We start from the raw sequence: 21,224 nt of genomic DNA on the forward strand, positions 1-21,224 counted from the left end.
AATGGTAGCTCCCTAAATTGAAAAAAAAACTAGTTTCCTTCATAAAACCGTCATTTGGCCGAAGACTTGGGACTCTTACTTATTTTTGTTTGTACACACAAAAAAGTCAAATAGTTTATTTCTTATTGTTGTTATTATTTGTATTTGTCACAAGTATCTTGTTTACTTATATATGACAATAAAGAGTTCTTTAATGACATTGTAACAGTTTAAGGACACAGTTACATCAACATCAAAAGGTATATACTCATAGATTATTTATTATGTAAGCTTTGCAATGCTGATTCAAAATAAAACTGATTTCGACAAGTTGTTTTGTTACCACTGAATATTTCACATTCTAATGTTGATTTGTTTTCATGTACAATGTAAGGGAGCTACCATTTGATTTTTATGGGGGGGCTAGGATGAAAAATTTTGTCCTGCATTTTTTTTTAGTTGTAATCTCTGTCCTGCCTTTTTATTTTTTACTCTTTTCGGTCCTGCCTTTTTTTATTAGTCTATCCTGACTTTTTTTACCTAAATTGTCATCCTGCCTTTTTTTTTTAACTCAAAACTCCTGTCCTGCCTATTTTTTTCAAATTTCATCCTAGCCCCCCCCCCCCCCCCTCCCCCCCCCCTAAAAATCAAATGGTAGCTCCCTAAGTTAAACATTAATTTTGTGACAAAGTACAAAATAAGTATAAGACTCAGTTACTGTACATTAACTGAAAATTCACATATATACACAATAATTCAATTTCTGTATATAGTATCACAGAGTCCATGTGTCCTCAGTTCTAATGACTTTGAAAAGTAGTTGTCCAACTGTTTGCTTCAGTATTTGTTTTTATGTAACCTCTAAATGAATTGGTTATTTTTATGTCTGAATAAGTTCATGTTGGATTTGTGTAACATTTTAAAGGGAACAAGGAGTCTACACAGATCTGATATACTCCTTCTATGTATAGAGTTGCTATTTTACTTCTTTAATTTTAAAAGAAGATTTTATTTACAACATTCAAATCTATATATATAGCCCAGGTGGTCGTGTGGTCTAGCGGGACGGCTGCAGTGCAGGCGATTTGGTGTCACGATATCACAGTAGCATGGGTTCGAATCCCGTCGAGGGAAGAACCAAAAATTTGCGAAAGCAAATTTACAGATCTAACATTGTTGGGTTGATGTTTAGACGAGTTGTATATATATACAACTCGTCTAAACATCAACCCAACAAAGTTAGATCTGTAAATTTGCTACAACTCGTCTAAACATCAACCCAACAATGTTAGATCTGTAAATTTGCTTTCGCAAATTTTTGGTTCTTCCCTCGCCGGGATTCGAACCCATGCTACTGTGATATCGTGACACCAAATCGCCTGCATTGCAGCCGTCCCGCTAGACCACACGACCACCTGGGCTCTCAAAAAAGAGCTTTCGCTGGCCGTGTGTTACCTTTCCACGTCAGTTTTAATCTAGCGGCGTACTGCAGTACATGATATATAAGGCATGAAGATGTTATTGTTACAGATCAGCTAAATTATCTATAGTAAAGGATCCTACAAATGAATGTAAGATACAGTCACAGAATTATATTTATAAGTACGTCTGAGTCAGTGACAACCCTACAACAGATGTATCCATCGGATCGCCATCAATGATGGTGATACATGGCTGTGTACATAATGTATATACAACTCGTCTAAACATCAACCCAACAATGTTAGATCTGTAAATTTGCTTTCGCAAATTTTTGGTTCTTCCCTAAACAACATGTTCATGACTAAAGACAGGTGCAAACAAATGCTGCAGGTTTAAACGTATTAACAGGTGCCAACCTTCATCCTTATCTAAAGGTTGATGCAAAACTAACTTTAAGGAGTGGTAGGTCATGAAATTATATCCCTTGCATGGTTTATAACAGACTGTTGACTATTGGCTATCCAGCGGATATATCTATTTTGAAAAGAAGGTGGAGTATTCCATCGGACACCGTTAAACATTCAAATCGTCACACTTAATTAAAATTAAAAAAATAAAACAAATCGAAAAAGGGTTCAAACCCCTTAAATACCCTCTCCCTCAAATGATGTCCAATTTCTATATACAGTGTAACCTGTGTTATCCGACACACTTGGGGACCAGAAAAAAATGTCGGATTAAGCAGGATGTCGGAATACTCAGTTTTTATCTGCAATGATAGGCATATTTTGGGATCATATTAAAGTGTCGGTTAAAGCAGGATGTTGGAAAACTAAGGTGTGGGATTAGGCAGGTTACACTGTATGTTTAATATAGTTCACACTTTCATACACACTTGTAGTTTTCAATCATGTACAGTATAAACGAAGAGATACATGTATAACTAAATAATTTCCTATGTATTTATTTCCAGATCTAAATAAATTTGAAAATGTGTGTAGAAATACAACAGAATCGTGTGAGGGTTCACAGGAAAAGAAATCTCATTTACAGAAATATTTATACGTGTTTATGCTTGGCAATGCCTTACATGGAGCAGGTTCAACTCCGATGTTTACTCTCGGGACAACATTCATTGACGAGAACACAAAAGCGGAAATGACTTCACTATATCTCGGTATGTATGGATGTATGCATGTTTATGCAAAAAAAAAAAATTTGGAAAAATACACAGCATTTGAAAAACCCATTGGGCATGCGCGATCATCTAAATAAATCATTCTGAGATAACGATTGGAACTAAAAATACTCTTATTACGGTATTTTCTTGCTGTGAGGACCTCGGCTGTTTTCTGCTCTTTGATACATTCCCCATTTTCATTCTCAATTTTATTCAAAACAGTACTACCTTTTTCATGCTAGAGTTACCCTTCTTTTAATGGTATTGATAGATTTAACAAAATGATGATAAATCATAATACTAGAATCATTAGGAAAAAGAAATACAAATGAGAAAACATAAATTAAATGGCGCTGTTTAATTATTCAAAACTATCTTATTATAGATTAATATAAATGGGACGACGAGAAAAAGAAATGTGTATTTAATCAAGTTTAATGCGGCGTTCACACATTGTCGATTATTGCTCACGTTTTAGATCAGACAGTAATAAGACACGAAAAGTGAAAAAGTCGGATTACTATCCTCAATTATCTTGAATGTCCTATCATTGTCTGAAAGCAGTCGTTTTAGTTCGTAACATATTCCTGCGTGTCGGGAATGGTCCGGATAGTTCGGCGAAGTACTCCGACAGTTAGGTGCGTCCCGTAACATTCGGGGAAACTTAGCCGATTTTGTCTAGTCGGATTACAAGCGTGACTATGTCGTGACAGATTCTGCTGTATCGGATCAAAATCCTAACAATGTCCTGTGTTTTCTAGACGGTGTCCTGTGGAACGGGAATGATCTGGGAAAATTTTTCATTGCTATTTTTCTGCCGATGGAGTCCAGATTGCATCCAGATCTTGTCGATTCCGGAACAGTCCCGTTATTAATACGAATATATTCGTCAATGATACCCACGTCAGAGTCCCGACAATTAAAGAAAACAATACGACTGAGACCAGTCAAAGCCGGTTGGAATGCGATAGAGCGGACCGTGGTAGGATTACGTTCCGACAGTACCCGATCATCCCGAATATGCCGACATTTTTCTAACGGATAATTACTTCCGTCAGCGTCTGTGTACTATCTGGTCTCTGTCGGATCTCTGTCGGATCTCTGTCGGATTACATTCGGTAGAATCGGGACGCAGTCGTGACAGACTCGGTGGAATTTTACCATGCGAAAGATACAAATTGGATTAGAATCGGATTGAGAACGGAATTATCGGGACAAATTCGTATGGAAACGGTTGAATATCGACGCTTCCTGAACAATATCTGATTGTTGTCGTGATTAAAAAAAAAAAATCCAAATTTTAATTAAAGTTTGCATTTCCATCCACGATTCACAGAATCTTGAACGGACTTTTGACAAATTTTAATCTGGAATGGTCCTGTTAAGGACGGCGGTAAAAATCGTGAACGTGTGACCCAACCTTATGCCGTACATCAAGTTTTGTCCCGTTCAACGTATGTTTGTCTGTGAAATTTTACAAAAACAATGTACTACAATGTTATTATATTAAGAATGCAATAACCTTATATATAATTATACTTTACACAATGTATAATTATAACTTTTATGATTATAATGATCGCTGTGAAAGATTGATTTTCTATGTTTTACACTAGTAAACATTGATTTCAACTTGCAACATAATTGTTATAAAAATATAACAAGTGTGTACACACATCAGTGTGGATAGTATGTTTGGATGTTTGACAGTGTTTTCTGACAAAAAAGTTCGCTGGTTATAAATATAATTACAAAAAAAAAACCAACAGCAACATCATCCTTGTTCTATTATGTATCGTAGGACTTATATATGCTGCTGCATCTATTGGGGTTGCTGCCGGTTACATGGGAGGAGGACAAACTCTCTGGCTCTTTACAGACTTCTACAGAACAGATCCCTCTGAGTGAGTCTACTACATGTATATAGCCGACGCTGCGAACAGTATATTTAACTTTATCTTACCTCCTATAGATTTATAGAGATATGATTGGTTAAGGTAGCACAATACAAAGATTTCAACTCCAACTCCCAAGTTTGAAAATGCTGTAACTGTCTTAATAATGATTGAAAATTTATAAAAGTGGTAGCTAACAGATTACTCTTTCAAATTAATCCAAATGAATGTAAGTATTATGCAACAATTATGTAACCAATTATAATGTTAACTGTGTCTAAAATATTTTTCACAAAATTTTCACTTTCAAATGAAATTAGCTTCTGCATAGGTATTCCTAGAGGGTTGATTTTATTATATGTTGTTCCTATGACCATTATCTACAAAGGTTGTCTCAGATTTCAGATAGAATGTATAGAACAAATTTTATACCTAATTAAACATTATCTCCTTTTTTTGGTTAGGATGTTTACACTAATTACAGATTTATGAGAGAATGGAATCCCATAGGGACAATTGGAGACAATCTTTTGAAGCTCATGATGTGTTGATTAAGATGTCGTTAAAATTTTCTGTATAGTTAAAGAGATGATAGATCTAAATTCATTCATTCACTGACCGAGATTTTGTCACTAATTACATAATAATTGATTACATAATGATTGCATAATAAAAATATTGCATTCATATAAAAGATTAATCTTTTATCTATTTATATATACCTCTTTTATTATTTTTATGCATTCATGTGAAAGTTACAGCATTTTAAAGGTTAGTGATTGGAAGTAAAAAAAATCTTTGTATTGTGCTACCTTAAAGGACTACACGTGGTGACTATGTATATTTGATATAGGGTGTCCTTAAAAATATAGGGTGAGCAACCAATATATGATATTGTTTGTGGTGTATTTAAACCCCTCTACCAAAAAATTTGTTTACATGCACACGTATAAAAATTGCGATTTTTATCCAACGCAATCATATGTTTGAACGTTGTTTTCAATCCAGATTTGTTAATATGCAATCAATATATTTGTTCCTCGCTGACCATTCCGTATGATTTTTTTTATCATTGTTGAAGAATGTGTGTTGGTCTATAATTGGTTACATATACATTCTCTTTATTTGAACTCTAGCTAGTGCATACTTGTTTAATTTACAATCACACCACATCTTTATATTTTTATAAAGTTTGTTTTCTTTTCCAATTTGATTGTTTGCTTTTGTAGAATGCTGTATTTTTATACTTTCTGAATAAGTACCTTTAGTGCTATTTACTCCAGCTTGAAAACGAAATGGTGTAAATAAATAAGTAATCATGCATTTGAAATACTATATATAAAAATAACATAAAGAAGAACGGTCTCCGTCAGAGTACACGTGTACCCATTCCTTCCAATATAAAAGACCTTGAAAATAAACAATTAGCCATCGGTATGAATAAGTCATATCAGTTATATTTGAATGAAATATTTTTTAATTGTTCTCTATTTATTCTACATCAATAAATCATAGCAACGTGATAACAGTTATAATAAGTTTCCAACAATTAAATATCAATTTGATTCTCTTTCCGTTGCGTTTTCTAAAATTATATGACGTAAAATTTGTCGTTTAATTTCCTTGATAATCAAATCTGCGCAATCTGATGATTTAGATTGCAACTCGTGTTTCTTTGAAACCTCCAAGTTGAACCGACCAAAGACTTTTGAGTAAAATATTATATTGTTAGTCAGAATATCAATGTAAGATTTCAATGAGCGCCATAACACAAGGTTTGTTGCAATTATTGGGAAAATATAATGTGAAAAAAATAAATAAGTAAGGTTAACGTCAAAGATATAACGATACACACACTTAAACGAAGAAGAAAAAACGAGGAAGAATCATTGTTGGAACAAATTTATTTAAAACAAGAATGTGTCCCTAGTACACGGCTATCATTTGCTATGTTCAGTGGACCGTGAAATTGGGGTCAGAACTCTAATTTGGCATTACAATTAGAAAGATCATATCATAAGGAACGTGTATACTAAGTTTCATGTTGATTGGATTTCAACTTCGTCAAAAACTACCTGAAGCGGGACAGACGAACGAACGAACGGACGGACGAACGGTACGACGAACGGACGCACAGACCAGAAAACATAATGCCCCTCCAGTGATATTGTTTGCCTTAAATTAGTGGAGAATAAAGGCTTTTCCCCCTGGAGAAGAATCCCAATTTGAAAGAAAAATGGCTTTAAATTATTCTCAAAAAGACAACTTTTTTTCCCAAACAGTGCAGTCTCAGTAGTAATTGTGCATGAATACAAACTGATTTTGTCTTGCCTAAAATTACTATATGTGCACATTTGAGGGTCTATTAATGTATCATTACTGACAAAATAGGGTCTTATTTTAAAGCAGGGTTTGACTCTTGAAAATGGGTCTGTAAATTGAAGTTTCAGTCAAATTCACGGTCTATTTTAAATTTCCCAATTTGATGAAAATGACGCATATTTTCCCAATAAAAAAGGGTAGAGGTAGTTTTGAAAAAAGCCAACAATATCACTGCCCTCTACTATCGTAGGTTGGGCTTAAAAAAGTGATTGCGTTCCATAATTACTTAAACGGTCTAATACAATACAGGGTTCATATTCATATCGCACTAGCACATTCACGAATATACATTTAATTTGACGTTAAACAGCCATCCATCAATCCATCTCCCTGAGAGGAGTACATCGATCTTGACCATTATTTGTTACTAAGGGTGCATTTCTTTCTAACACAAACGATGCAAACGAATAAGCGCGCACATGTTTTGATCATTTGTTTCTAACATACGTTTGCAAAGTTTACATAAACTTTGACAAACTATGCAACCGCTAAAGATGCGTCTACAGTTTGTCGTTTGTCGTTTGTTAGTACAAATGCTACATTTGTTTCTAACTTGAACTTGATAAAACGATATATTTTTTCTACGTTTGTAAAAAATCTGTTTACCAACAACATGTGCATGTATAATTGAAACTTCAAACTTCAAACAGGGTCAGTAAAGACTTATTAAACGTTGTATTTGTTTCTACTTTCGTAGCATTTAGAAAACACCAACAAACGCAACACAACGTTTACAAAATTTTGGTTAGAAAGAAATGAAGCCTAAATTTTAATCTCACCGTCCTGAATATGCATTGAATTTGCTAGGATGCATTTGACCTACATTTATTACTTACGATACAGTTTTGATCCCGTACTTAAATTTTGATGAAAATTTGCATGTAGGCTATTTTTTACCTGATTAAATCAAATTTGCAATAAATATACATAAAATATGTACCTTCATGAGCTACTTTTTGAGTAAATTGAGGTTCAAATTTCAGATATTTCCTCAAAATACGGATTTGTGGACTTATTTTTCCTTTCGATAGAAATACTTAACTTTTTTGTTTTAACAGATAAACACGATCTGTTTTTTGTTAAATTATTTGTAATTTATGTGTTATATAAATATTGCTTAAATTTGTACATTTTTTTTTTTTAAATAACTCAAATTTATCAAATGTTCATGAATGTAGGAAAAAAACGTCATTTTTTGCTGTATATTAATCAAATTAAAAAAAATGCACTATTTACGTTTTCATGAAAATTGGTACACATAATCTTCTTACGTAATTAAACCAAATGCCATTTTAAAAAAGAGGGGTCCATGAACTCGTTTTCAAGTTGAATCAGTTTGAATGATAAAAATTAGCCGAAAACTGTATCTTTTCTCGATAAGTTACCGTTTGACGTCGTGAAAATAGCAATTTACGTTCTCCCCTGTAAATGTATCGTATGCCCTTAATTTCAATCTCATATATAAATCTATAATATATTTATGCATTTTCTAATTTTCTCTGACTCTTTCTTTTTTTTACTTTCCAATAGCATATCTATAACACCCGCTGATCCACGCTGGGTAGGTGCCTGGTGGATAAGTTTTCTAGCCAGTGGTGCTATAATGTTCATTGTTGCCATACCAATGATCGCCTATCCAAAACAGTTACCAGGTAATAATATCAATACCACAAGCAATCTTTCTAAAGGGGGATTAGCTGTCAAAGTTTGAATCAAATTCAGACCTAGCCAATATCAAGATAACTGGTTATTTGAACGTCACATGAATATGCGTTCAATGATGTTTAATTATTCAATAGAGATGTTTCTTTGCTTATTTTTACAAAATTTAACCAAATTGGCTACTATAAATGAATTATTATTTCACTATTTCAACTTCTTTATTGAGGGATTGACAAAAGAAATCATATACAGTATATTTTGTTTTAACTCGTAGCTAATGCCCCTTCAAAACTATCGATCTCGCATTACTCCCATTTTCTGATATGTCGCGTGGGAGCTCAATCTCTCCATGTCAGAAGATGGTGGCGATGCGAAGTGGGATTTTAATTAAATTGTAGGATAAGGTAATTTAAAACTTAAGGAAACACAATATGTATTTGCTTTGATCATCATGGAATATCAAGTATCATTTTAAAAAAAATATCTAAGAAAGGAAAAAGTGAACAAAGTAGAGTTAATTATCAGCTGTATCGGAAAACGTCAAACCCTTGAAAACCAGGTGTGTCTTAACCTTGAGTTGACTAACACAAACAAAATGACTCAATTCGAGAAACTCATCAATTACAACTTTTCGCTTTATAATTTATTTTAATACTGAAGTTCTATATAAAGAAAAAGCTAGTAGTTCGTTAGTTGTGTTTCAGCAAATAACATTTTGTATTTTTTTGCAATAAAGATTTATTTAAAAGAGGAGTTCTAAACTCAATAATGGAAAAGAGGAAATGCGGTATTTATTTAAGATGAGGGTGTGAGTTCAAATACTCCGCAGATGCTCAACTCCAATTTTAATTGATTATAAGGATTTTCAGTTTCTCTAGCGTAGGTCTTGGGACGGTGGTTCTTTCTGGGCAGTCCAGGCTGAATTTTTCGATCATTAAAAACTGACCGCTTCGCAATAGACAATAGTTCTGATGATGGGATCACATGTAAACACCAATCAAGCAATCAATATTAAGGTGGTACCTAACACTACAGGAAGATAACTCTGTAAAATCAGCTAAACGTTTTAATTACGTTGTGTTGTTAGGGGACGATTAAGCTTCTCAATGATCAAAATTAGTGTTTGTCAAACTGATATATAACCAGTGTAATTTTTCTGATAAATTGGTTGGTTCAAATTTTTTAAAATTTTTTTTGTTAAAGGGTCAAAGTAAAAACTTTGTCAAAATTTTATGAAAATTAAACGAGCCAAATTAATTTTAGTGAAAGTGTTGGGTACCACCTTAATTGAAGACATACTGCATACACGACTTGACAAACTCAAAGCAAGTGAAATATGAAAGATGTTTTTATTGATCGTTCCTCTTCTTGTCGTATCAATAAGTGCTTAACACAGTAAAATCAATTGCTCACTGCAAAGTCAAGATGGTCCCGAACTCGACCCGAAGACCTGTTTTGTGTATTATATATATACATTTGTATATTGGAAATTTTTTTCAGATATCATTTGAGTTTGAATGGATTCATAATTAAATAATTACATTAGATGTATGTTTCATTACTATACGTTATTCTGATTGGCTAACGGCACATCATGTGTTATTCCTTAAGCTGTTGTATCACTCATTAAAACTTCTCATTCATGATGACACGAGGTCCCACAATAAAGTGCACAGGTAAATGAAATAAAAACTTGATAAAAGGCGGGTTTTCATGATCCTATAGGTAAAAATGTAATTATAAGTATTGAATGCTTTTTTTGTAACTTTATAGGGTTGTAAAAGCGTTGACCGTGCGCACATTTTAAGTATGAAGCGCTTCCGCGCTTCATACAAAATGTACTTCGGTCAACGCTTTTACACCCCAATAAATTTACAAAAAAGAGCATTCAATTCTTAAATGTTATTATTTATTTAGGTAGCGCTGCAATTCAAGCAAAACGAAAGTCAGAAGCCTATCAAGGAAAACAAGCCAATAAAGTTAAAGACGAGAATTTTGGGAAATCTTGGAAGGATTTTCCTATAGCCATGTGGAATTTAGTAGGTACATGTACATGCAGGAAACATTGGTGTAAATATAGAAATAAGAAGATGTAGTATGATTGCTAATGAGATACAAGTAACTCTCCAACAGAGACCAAATGACGTATAAAGCTAGTAACTATTATAGGTCGTTGTGCAGACTTGAACAATGAGCAAAAAACATACCGCATTGCAAGCTATATAAGGTCCCGACATGACTTTTGTCTTCTTGTTTTTGCTTTCTTTATATGATTTTTTTAGATAAATATTTATGCCACAAAGCATGCTTATATTATGCTGTCAATATATGTAATGAGCAAACTTACTGAAGCTAACTAAATATTCTTGCTCGTTTACTGTTAATCGATAATCAATAATATAGATATCTGTATGAATTCGCCGTTTCAGAATCTAATGCATTCTGGGTAATGTTTTCAAAAGTGTCAGTACACCAAAACGTCGTGATTGGTTAAAATCGTCCTAAACAATGGAAATTCAGCCAATGGCGCGACGTTATTTTCATTTTGGGGTACAAACAATGAAATTACCCATAGTCCTTTAGATTCTGAAACGGCCTAAATATTACACATTTTTTCCAGGTTTTAAATCCTACATTTTTGTTCATGTCTTTGGGAGCTTGTACCGAAGGAGCCATTATCAGTGGAGTTGCTACATTTGGACCCAAGTTTTTTGCTGAGAAATTCAACTTACCACCCGCTTTTGCTGGCTTGATAATGGGTAATGTATTCTCAGAAATTATTGCGAGCGTTTAAAACATTGCGATTTTTAAGAATAGACAAAGATGCCAGATACATTGTTGAGATTTCAGAAAGCCAGTCGCATTATTGGCATTAAAATCTCTCGCAGAAAATTTACCAAAAATAATAATTCAAGTACCAAGTACAAAAAATAAAGACAACAAAACTCAGGATTCAAAGAGAAACAGACAACATTATGGCAAAAACGACAAAAAGTCGAAACAACAGTTTACACAAACTATATAGAAAATAAAAGGCTTAGACAAACGAACCCATCTATAATCTGTGTCATTTGGTTTCTTGTGAAGAGTTGTCTCACTGGCAGTCATACCACATCTTCTTTTTAATTTACCGTTCTACACTCTATTTTTGTACTGAAAATGGAATAGAATCTACAAATTATAATTCACGGCCGACACTCGGCTAACCGAGAGACTGGTCGGTTAATCTATATTGAGTATGCGGCTATATCGGCGGTTGGTCTGTTAATCGGGTTGGCTAAAAGCTGTTAATCAGGTGTTGTCGAGAAAATCATTGATGGTTCAGCATGTTATCATTGTATAACTTTCTAAATATATTTTCATCATAAAAAGTATTCATGTCTAACAAAACAATTCAATGTACTGAATTCAGTGGTGTAATTATTATTTTTCCAGCTTCGATGTACGATCTATAAAATGAAAAGGCGGGTTACTCATCAATAAATGTATACACATTTTACACACATAAAATGTACACAAAATGACACATTGGTTAAATTTACTTGCATTCAATATTTTGAACATCGAAAAAAGAAAGGCATTATGTTTGCTAACCATATTGATATCATTGTGTGAAAAATCTACACGAAAATCTGTATTTTGGTGACATAAATCAATCTTTATTTAAAACCTGGTCTGTTAATGGGTCGGATGTATAAAACCCGGTCTGTTAAATGGTCTGTTAAGAGTTATGAATGGCAATAAAAGTATAATTTTATTGCTATATTGGGTGTTATCGGATCAAATGAGTAGGCTCAAGACGAGCGGCTAAAATATACGAAAACATCACATGAGCAATGAAACATAACATATACGGAAACAACACATGAAATTGAAAATTGATAAAAATGGTTTCAAAAAGTGTAATATTAAAGTAATATTAATTTCATCCAAGAATGATCGCATATATCATTCATGTTGATTCTGTTTAATTGTCATGAATGACACAAATTTGTCATCTACATTGGTAACCAGTATATAAGTCAGAGATAAACGTCGTAATGTAACTAAACATCAGTAAGAAAAATATATTGGGATGACAAAATATGAAAAATAAAGAAAGAATAATGAGTAAGATAAATAAAATGTAGAAAAAATTATATAACAATTTAAAGAATACAGAAATAAACAATATCCGCCAATCCGGACCCTCATGGTATACACGAGAATCTGGATGGAAACGCAGAATATAGAAGGACAGTAGAGAGTGGTACATTGCTAAAAACGAATACACATACAAATGTATAAAACACCGATGGCTGTTGAAACAGTAACGGATTGCGATGTACTTATATTGGTGACAAATTCTAGAAGTTTACATACGGACAACTACATGTATGTTGGCAGGTTAATGCCATTTTGCGTTTTAGCGCTTTAGCGTTTTCGCCTTACATATTCTTTATGGCGAAAACGCGAAATTGCGAAGTCGAAAACGCGAAACCGATTTCTCGTTTTCGACTTCGCGATTTCGCCTTTTCGCCCTATAGAATATGAAAGGCGAAATCGCGAAAACGTGAAATGGACTTCACCGGCCACCATAGACAACTGTAGTTCTCCTCTACCCTTATGTAGAAAGGAACTAAACGGAATAAAATGAATTGAAACTTAAAATAACCAAATGTAGCTGCATTCGCTCCTTTCCGTTTACTTCTTTAGAGTGATTTTTAAACATATGATTAAGTAATAGAAGAAAAGAATAGGATGATGCTGACGAATTAGGGGTTAACGTCCAGTGACAAATATCATGTTCATATGTGAATGAGAACACGTTATATGTACCCTGTGTTGTATTAGAAAGACACTTTCAGTCGGAATTGAGAGCGTGCTACTTCGATTCACAGACACAAAAATTAAGGCTGATTGAAAACGTCAATAAAAAATTCATGCATATTCCAGAGGTCAATCAATATCACGCTATATTGAAGTGACACACCCTTCAATAAAAGACAAAGAAAGCCAAAATAAAAATGCTCTTTCTAGGATACTGTGGCACCGTATTGTCATTTTTGTTTACTCAGGAACATCTCATTCTTAAATTTTTCAAGAGGAAAATATAAAGGTAGCAAAATTATTGTCGTGGCTAAATAACTCTTAACTGACACAATTTCAATTGTCCAACCCATTAACAGACTTTATTCCCATAATTTTCACTAAAACGTGGTATTATTAACGTTATTTTACAATTATGAAATATTTACTAATGTCAATTTATTTTTTAGAACCACAGTACTATTTTTGTGTCCTTTAAATGATCTAAATTTGTTAGTTTTGCCTTTTATTAAAAAAATTGCTACATGTATGCGTATAAGCATAAATACTACATACTTGCGCGACGCCTTTTAGTTTTACTGAAAACTGCGCAGACTAAGAAATGTTTTTACAAGTGCAAAATGTTCTATGATAGATATCATTTTGTCAGACACTTTTCTTTTTTTTATTTGGTTCTTATAACATTCCAAAAATCTGTATATTTAATAGAGTTTAACATTAAATTAAGCGTTTTACTCTTAACAGACGTATAACCAACCCGATTAACAGACCAATCGCCCATATAGCCGCATACTCAATATAGATTAACCGACCAATCTCTCGGTTAGCCGAGTGTCGGCCGTGTAATTGGAAAACAAATTAGCGAAGAGATAAAGAATTATAGGGATTAAACGTACTTCTTCTGGAATTCATTGATTTGTAAACTAAAACCAATTAAATAATTATAATCGGATAAGATTGTTATTTTAATACTGTTTGTGAGTAAGCTGGTGCAGTTACACGCTAGATAGCTCCGAAAATTGCTTTAATTCTACAATAAATGAAATTAAATTTCACTTTCGTATAAGCTATATACGTAAAACTAGAAATGAAACCTTAAAGCTTTTAGTTTCATATGACAGAAACTTTAAAAGATCGTAAAAAGCTTACAGATAAGTTTTATTACTAACAAAACAATCGTCTCTGTGTCATTTAAATATCATTCGTGTTTTAATTGTATTGAAATTATACCTTTATGTCACGACATATTTGTTTGTTTTTGTTTTTATACGATCTCCTTTGATTGTCACGAGTGGGAGAGGTTGTGAGTCAGTTCGATGCTCGACCGAGTGATTGCCACCTGACTGCATTTTTATTTCTTTTTTCTTTTCGGAATATCATCAGTATTATATTGTTCCTCACACTCCTGGTAAACCATCTTATCTCAACCAAATGGTTGAGTCGGAAAAAAAAGTATTCTGGCACTTCCTGTTGAGCCTTCCTGGTTCAAAATATCCAAAATAAACACAGGGTAGGTCGACTTTTCGACAATATACTGAGAATCGATGATTTTTTTTATAAAATAGGAGAATGTCATGCCATAGATAATTGAATTAGGATTTGTTTCGTGTATAACACGGACCAATATGATTTAAAATGACATCGGAATGACTTTTTTCCAGCAGGTAAATGTCGCCAGTACCATCAGTTATTGACAAAATGACAGTGCGATCACCGTTAAAGCTAACATATATCAGTAAATTGGTATTTTTCTAAAACCTTATAAACATAAAATTACAGTTTGTTCTTTTTCTTTACCAATACAATTTCATTAAGCTGAATATGGTATAAAGTATGTCATGTTGAGATATTCTGGTATCGGTTGTGATATTCTGGCACAATGTTGAGATTTTCTGTTGAATCAATCTTTAAACTAGTTAAGGTAGATCATATATATATATAATTCTTGAGTTAGAATTTTCTTATACTTAGCTAAAGTCAAGACTGCACTATGTTTTTTTCAAAAATATAATAAAAAAGTATGGGTCCCCGTGCTAATTAGCAAGCTATGAGTCGTTGAAAATTGCCTAGATTTGGTTAGAGTGTTCATTAAAAAAAAACACATTTGTGTGCCAAAAACAAATCATGAAATAAATTGTAAGAAGATATGTTTTAAGAAAGTAAAACAGAACAAATGGTGTCAAATAACTTGTTATCTTACTACTAGTAGTAGTAAAAAAGAAAAAAAAATCCTTTCAGTCCAGTATTTTTTTGATTAAGAGAGTTATCTTCCCTTAAATAGCTTATTTGAATATATTGAATATAAAATACACAAAATTTGATTTTTTTTTTATATACTTTTGAGTTATATAATAAGTTAGCAAGTTTTCTTTATAGAAATGAATCGTGTTACCAATTAATTACAAATCTGTCTCTAAATTTGCAGATTTGGGCAAATAACTGGACCGATTTTGTACTGGAATTGTACAATCCAAGATGATATACCATAAATCCACCTTTAGGATGTTTGCTCCTCTACTTTTTGAATTTTTGCCAGAGTTTTGGAATCCTCTGGTTTTATCCATGTATTAACTTTTAAAAAAATTGCCCACTAACCCCACTAACCCTTAATTTTCTTTACATATTTTTATAACATATAATTTAAAAAGCCATATTTTAAAATATTATGAAATCCTTATTATTTTTTCATAGTTTTTTAAACAAAAAAGGTGCCAATGTTAAGTGAAAGAAAAATCTAGAGAGAATTATTTCCCGCCAAATTTTCAACAGCTTATATCTCGAAATCAAGCACACGGACCCTCCATTTTTTCTGCTTTTTTAGTTTCTTTATTTATATACTTTCAATTTATAACAGTCTTTTAAAAAGCTTGTTATTTTTAAACAGAGTAGCGAACATCCTTAAGTGTCAATCACATAAAACCGTCAAAATTCATAAACTTGTCGTCTATTGTATGACATTTCAACTGCCATTTTAGACTTGTCTGTTGTTATTATAGCAGCTTGCAAAGAGACCTTTGGTTGTAAAAAAAGATTCAAATAAATAGCTGGTTTTTTATTGTAAGTCTAGATCACAGGCACTTGTCTCAGAAAAAAATCTTATATTAAGGTAAATAGGAAACACAAAACATGTTTAACCCAGTTGCATATTTGTGCCTGTCCCAAATCAGGAACCTCTGTCAATGGTTAGTCTTTAATGTTTTTAAGCTATGGTCATTATGTTTTTCGGTCTGTGCGTCCGTCCGTTCGTTCGTTTGTTCGTGCGTCGGTCCCGCTTCAGGTTAAAGTTTTAGGTCAATATAGTTCATCATGAAGTTGAAGTCCTTGACTCCTTTCACGTAAATATGCGATCACAACAATAACACACGACTCCAGTGGTCTGTTCCAAATGTGTGATGGTAATGTGCGATTTCAGCCTGTTTTGTTTTTGTTGGAAAAAGGTTTACCAAAATTAATTCAATTTAATGTCGCCTGTTCATTGTATGCACAATCTATCCAAATCTAGGCAATTTCCCGCAACTACTCATAATTAGCACGGTGACCCATACTTTTTATTATATTTTTGAAAAAAAGCATAATACAATCTTCGCTTTGGCAAAATATATGAAAATTCTATTTCAAGAATTATATATATCTATGATCCACCTTAACTAGTTTAAAGATTGATTCAACAGAAGATCTCAACATTGTGCCAGAATATCACAACCGATACCAGAATATCTCAACATGACATACTTTATAACATATTCAGCTTAATGAAATTGTATTAGTAAAGAAAAAGAACAAACTGTAATTTTATGTTTATAAGGTTTTAGAAAAATACCAATTTACTGATATATGTTAGCTTTAACGATGATCGCACTGTCATTTTGTCAATAATTGACGGTACTGGCGAGATTTACCTGCTGGAGAAAAGTCATTCCGATATCATTTTAAATCATATTGGTCCGTGTTATACACGAAACAAATCCTAATTCAATTATCTATGGCATGACATTCTCCTATTTTACAAAAAAATCATCGATTCTCAGTATATTGTCGAAAAGTCGACCTACCCTGTGTTTATTTTGGATATTTTGAACCAGAAAGGCTCAACAGGAAGTGACAGAATACTTTTTTCCGTCTCAACCTTTGATGGTTTACCAGGCGTGCCTCAGATATATTTTTTCTCTTTAATACTTTGCCTAAATGTAGAGCCTATGGAGCAAGTCTATTTCATTATTCCATATCATTGTAGGTTTAGAATAATGGTTCCAGGATCCGGTGATGTAGTTTGATTCATTATTCCGAATTATTATAGGTTGTTTAACGGTTCGAGGATTCGGCGATGTATAGTCTGTTTCATTATTCCGAATTATTATGGGTTGTGTGACGGTTCCAGGATCCAGTGATGTAAAGTCTGTTTCATTATTCTGTTTAATTATAGGTAGTGTATAGATAATGGTTTCAAGATCCGGTTATGTATAGTGTATTTCAGTATTCCGTTATATTACATGTTATGTAACGGTTCCAGGAGCCGGTGATGTAAAGTCTATTTCATTATTCCGTATTATTATAGTTTGTGTAATGGTTCGAGGAGCCGGTGATGTAAAGTCTGTTTCATTACTCTGTATTATTGAAGGTTGTGTAACGGTTCCAGGAGCCGGTGATGTATAGTTTGTTTCATTATTCCGTATTACTGTAGGTTGTGTAACGGTTTGAGGATCTGGTGATGTAAAGTCTGTTTCATTATTCCGTATTACTGTAGGTTGTGTAACGGTTTGAGGATCTGGTGATGTAAAGTCTATTTCATTATTCTGTATTATTGTAGGTTGTGTAACGGTTCCAGGAGCCGGTGATGTAAAGTCTGTTTCATTATTCTGTATTACTGTAGGTTGTGTAACGGTTCCAGGAGCCGGTGATGTAAAGTCTATTTCATTATTCTATATTATTGTAGGTTGTGTTACAGTTCCAGGATCCGGTGATGTATAATAGTCTGTTTTATTACTTTGTATTATTCTAGGTTGTGTGACGGTTCCAGGAGCCGGAGGTGGTATGTTTGTCGGAGGATATGTTGTTAAGAAAAAGAAACTGAAGTGTCGAAGCATCATCCGCTTTAACTTAGCACTTAGTTGCATCGCTTTACTTTTTGGTTGCTTATTTCTGATTGAATGTCCAACCCAACGCATAAGTGGTGTTACAATAGAATATAAAACACACATGTAAGTTAAACGTTTTATTACATGTACTTACATGTATAATGTTATTTTAGTTGTTATAGAATTACACTAGGAACACGACGGGTGCCAATAGTAGAGCAGAAATTTCTTGAGGTCACACTGGTTCTTGATTGGGTTTTTTGCGTATCAATCTAAATTTTTTTGTGTAGTGTTTACTGTGGTGTTCAACCCAGTATCCCCATATTTTTGTACCTTTTTACGATTTTTTTTCTTTTAAAGAATATTCAATAAATTGCCATAAAGGATTCTCTAATTCTTCGTCAATTTTTCCCTTTCTGCACCCATTGTATAAAAAAAAAATCAACGTGTGGTTCGTTTGATCTCAGTTCTTCATTGGTTAAAATCCGATTATGACTTCGAATTTTCTTGTTTTCCTCTGAATTTCCTATTGTGACGGCATGAAAATAGGCGACCATGTTTGATGATGTCACATAGAAAGAACACATCTTTTTGCAGATCAGTCGCAAAGAAGGAATATGTTTGCCTGCGTATTGTTTAAGAAACAGATTCGACCTCCAAATCTCGTGTAATTAAATACGATATGTATCCACTTTCGACAGAGAGCCTCGCGTTTTAAATTTGAAAAATTTACTGTCTCGAGTGAAGAAATATCGCATCACACCCGATACAGTGGTAGAATCTATATATATATAACTAATTATGAAACAACAATATGTGGATGCCAAAAGCATAACAAAAAATATCTGGCTCTTTCCAGAAGTACATGAGATCGACCCTGGTTTCGAAGGGACTCCTGCAGTTTTGTCTGTACTTATTTGTGTAGTTTTCCCTACTTTTTAAGCAATAATGGTTACCATGAATTTTTTTTGAGAAAGGGGGGGGGGTATAATTTGTCACTTTTTTTTTAATGCTGCACAATTAATATTGTCTTGATTACTATCAATGTTTGCCTGTTTTCTTTCCAAAATATTATTTACTTCTTTGAGAAAAGTACATCTTACTCCAAATTAAATTACATAGCAAACGCCTAGCCATCACATGAAAATAAAATTATTACTGATCAATTCGATAATAATAGTACGAAAAAAAAAATATTAATGATGACATGATCTCAAAATTTCAAAACCATAGTAAGAAACATATTAAATAGTTAAGATTAAATCGCTGCACCGAAGGAATGATGCAATTCAGTTATCATATTACAAATATTTAATGAGAAAATTCACATTAAATTTGCATTGTAAGAAATATAATTCATCAAATTTAGACTTTAATCGTGTTGTTTTCCAATCAAATTCAATTTAGACCTGCTTTAAAAAATAGTTTCCAATTACTTATACATGTGGAAGCATGACTTACCAGGAAAGTACATTGTACTGTAAGGATGTTTGTTTCTCTTGTTTTGTATTTTGCCAGATATTCGGGATCCTCTCGTTTTATCTATGTGGTACCTTTAAAAAAAATCACCCCTACTTTTCGTTTCATACACAGTTTAAAAAGTCATAATTGAAAATATTTTAACTTCACCATTTCTTCCTTTATCCACAGTAACAGAAATACTGATCACAATTTAGGAGCTACATGTAATGCTGATTGTGGATGCTCAGCTATGGTATATGAACCCGTATGTGGATTAGACGGCTCACAGTATTTTTCACCCTGTCACGCTGGTTGTTCTTCTAAGCATTCCTTTATAAAATCACCAATGGGACCTATCAAGGTAATAAAAAGCGGGGGAAAGAAACGAAGGGGACATTCAAAACTCATAAGTCGAATAGAAATTGACAACGTCATTGACTGAACAAAAACTGAAAAACAACGAAACGACAAAGTCCACAAAACACTAGATAAATAAATAACGAATAAAACCATGGGGGGTTTCTGATACTCCGGAAGGGTACGCAGACCATGGACCATGTCAACAAGCAATTGCAATCTGTTAAGCGTTGAGTAACATGTACATGGAATTTTTGTATATAACAATAAAGTATAGTAACATATACTGCAGTCAGAGGTCAACAATCATATTTGACTTAGCATTATTATGCTAGCCTTATACTTGCATGTTTAAAGTATAGTTGATTTAAATTTATTCTTATGCTTGTTTTCACTCTTATCATAAACGAAAGAAAGATTTGATATGAAAACTGTCTCGATAAAATTGAGAATGGAAATGGGAAATATGTTAAAGAGAACAACCCGACCAAAGAGCAGACAACAGCCGAAGGCCACCAATGGGTCTTCAATACAGCGGGAAACTCTCGCTATAAGAATAGATAGACAACTTTGAAGTTAAGCTTAAGATACAGAAACAAAAGAATTGTGTCAAATTGATGTCAAACTTTATCATATGAACCATAATGCTCTGTTGTAGATGTATTTGGACTGTGAATGTGTTGAAGAAAGCATAACATATAAGATGAACAACTCTATGAATAAACAATTAGAACAAACAGATGCGATGAGAGCTACGACACTGCCTTCAATTGGCTTATTAAAAACTACGACCTCTGTGTTATCAAATTCATCTAACATGACAGGACCAGTGGGTCCGCCAATGGGAGCATATCAAGGAATTTGTATGTCCGACTGTATATTGATGTACGTTGTGGCGCCATTATTGTTCATCGGAATGTTTCTGACTTTTTCAACAGTATCACCATGCCAGACTGCCACAATGAGGTATGACACTCAACATAAATAACTTTAGACACACAA

The 21,224-nt window shown here is 33.2% G+C and overlaps 2 protein-coding genes across 3 annotated transcripts in view; one reads left to right on the forward strand and one right to left on the reverse strand.

Moving 5' to 3' along the window:
• Positions 1–11,592, reverse strand: part of LOC139503405 (lymphocyte antigen 75-like) — a 50,584-nt gene extending 38,992 nt beyond the window's left edge. Inside the window, exon 1 of the mRNA XM_071293187.1 lies at positions 11,572–11,592. Within this exon, the coding sequence (XP_071149288.1) occupies positions 11,572–11,575 (4 nt within the window). The 5' untranslated portion in view covers positions 11,576–11,592. The remainder of the gene's footprint in view (positions 1–11,571) is intronic.
• The window catches only part of LOC139503404 (solute carrier organic anion transporter family member 4A1-like), a 60,565-nt gene that overhangs the window by 15,074 nt on the left and 24,267 nt on the right, over positions 1–21,224 (forward strand). For both annotated transcript variants that reach the window (XM_071293185.1, XM_071293184.1), the window contains exons 4-11: positions 2,375–2,578; positions 4,383–4,485; positions 8,389–8,510; positions 10,438–10,559; positions 11,141–11,279; positions 18,329–18,527; positions 20,055–20,226; positions 20,881–21,188. In XM_071293185.1, coding sequence (XP_071149286.1) covers positions 2,375–2,578; positions 4,383–4,485; positions 8,389–8,510; positions 10,438–10,559; positions 11,141–11,279; positions 18,329–18,527; positions 20,055–20,226; positions 20,881–21,188 — 1,369 coding nt within the window. The remainder of the gene's footprint in view (positions 1–2,374; positions 2,579–4,382; positions 4,486–8,388; positions 8,511–10,437; positions 10,560–11,140; positions 11,280–18,328; positions 18,528–20,054; positions 20,227–20,880; positions 21,189–21,224) is intronic.

This window comes from Mytilus edulis, chromosome 14 (assembly GCF_963676685.1).
Source record: "Mytilus edulis chromosome 14, xbMytEdul2.2, whole genome shotgun sequence".
Classification (NCBI taxonomy): Eukaryota; Metazoa; Mollusca; class Bivalvia; order Mytilida; family Mytilidae; genus Mytilus; species Mytilus edulis.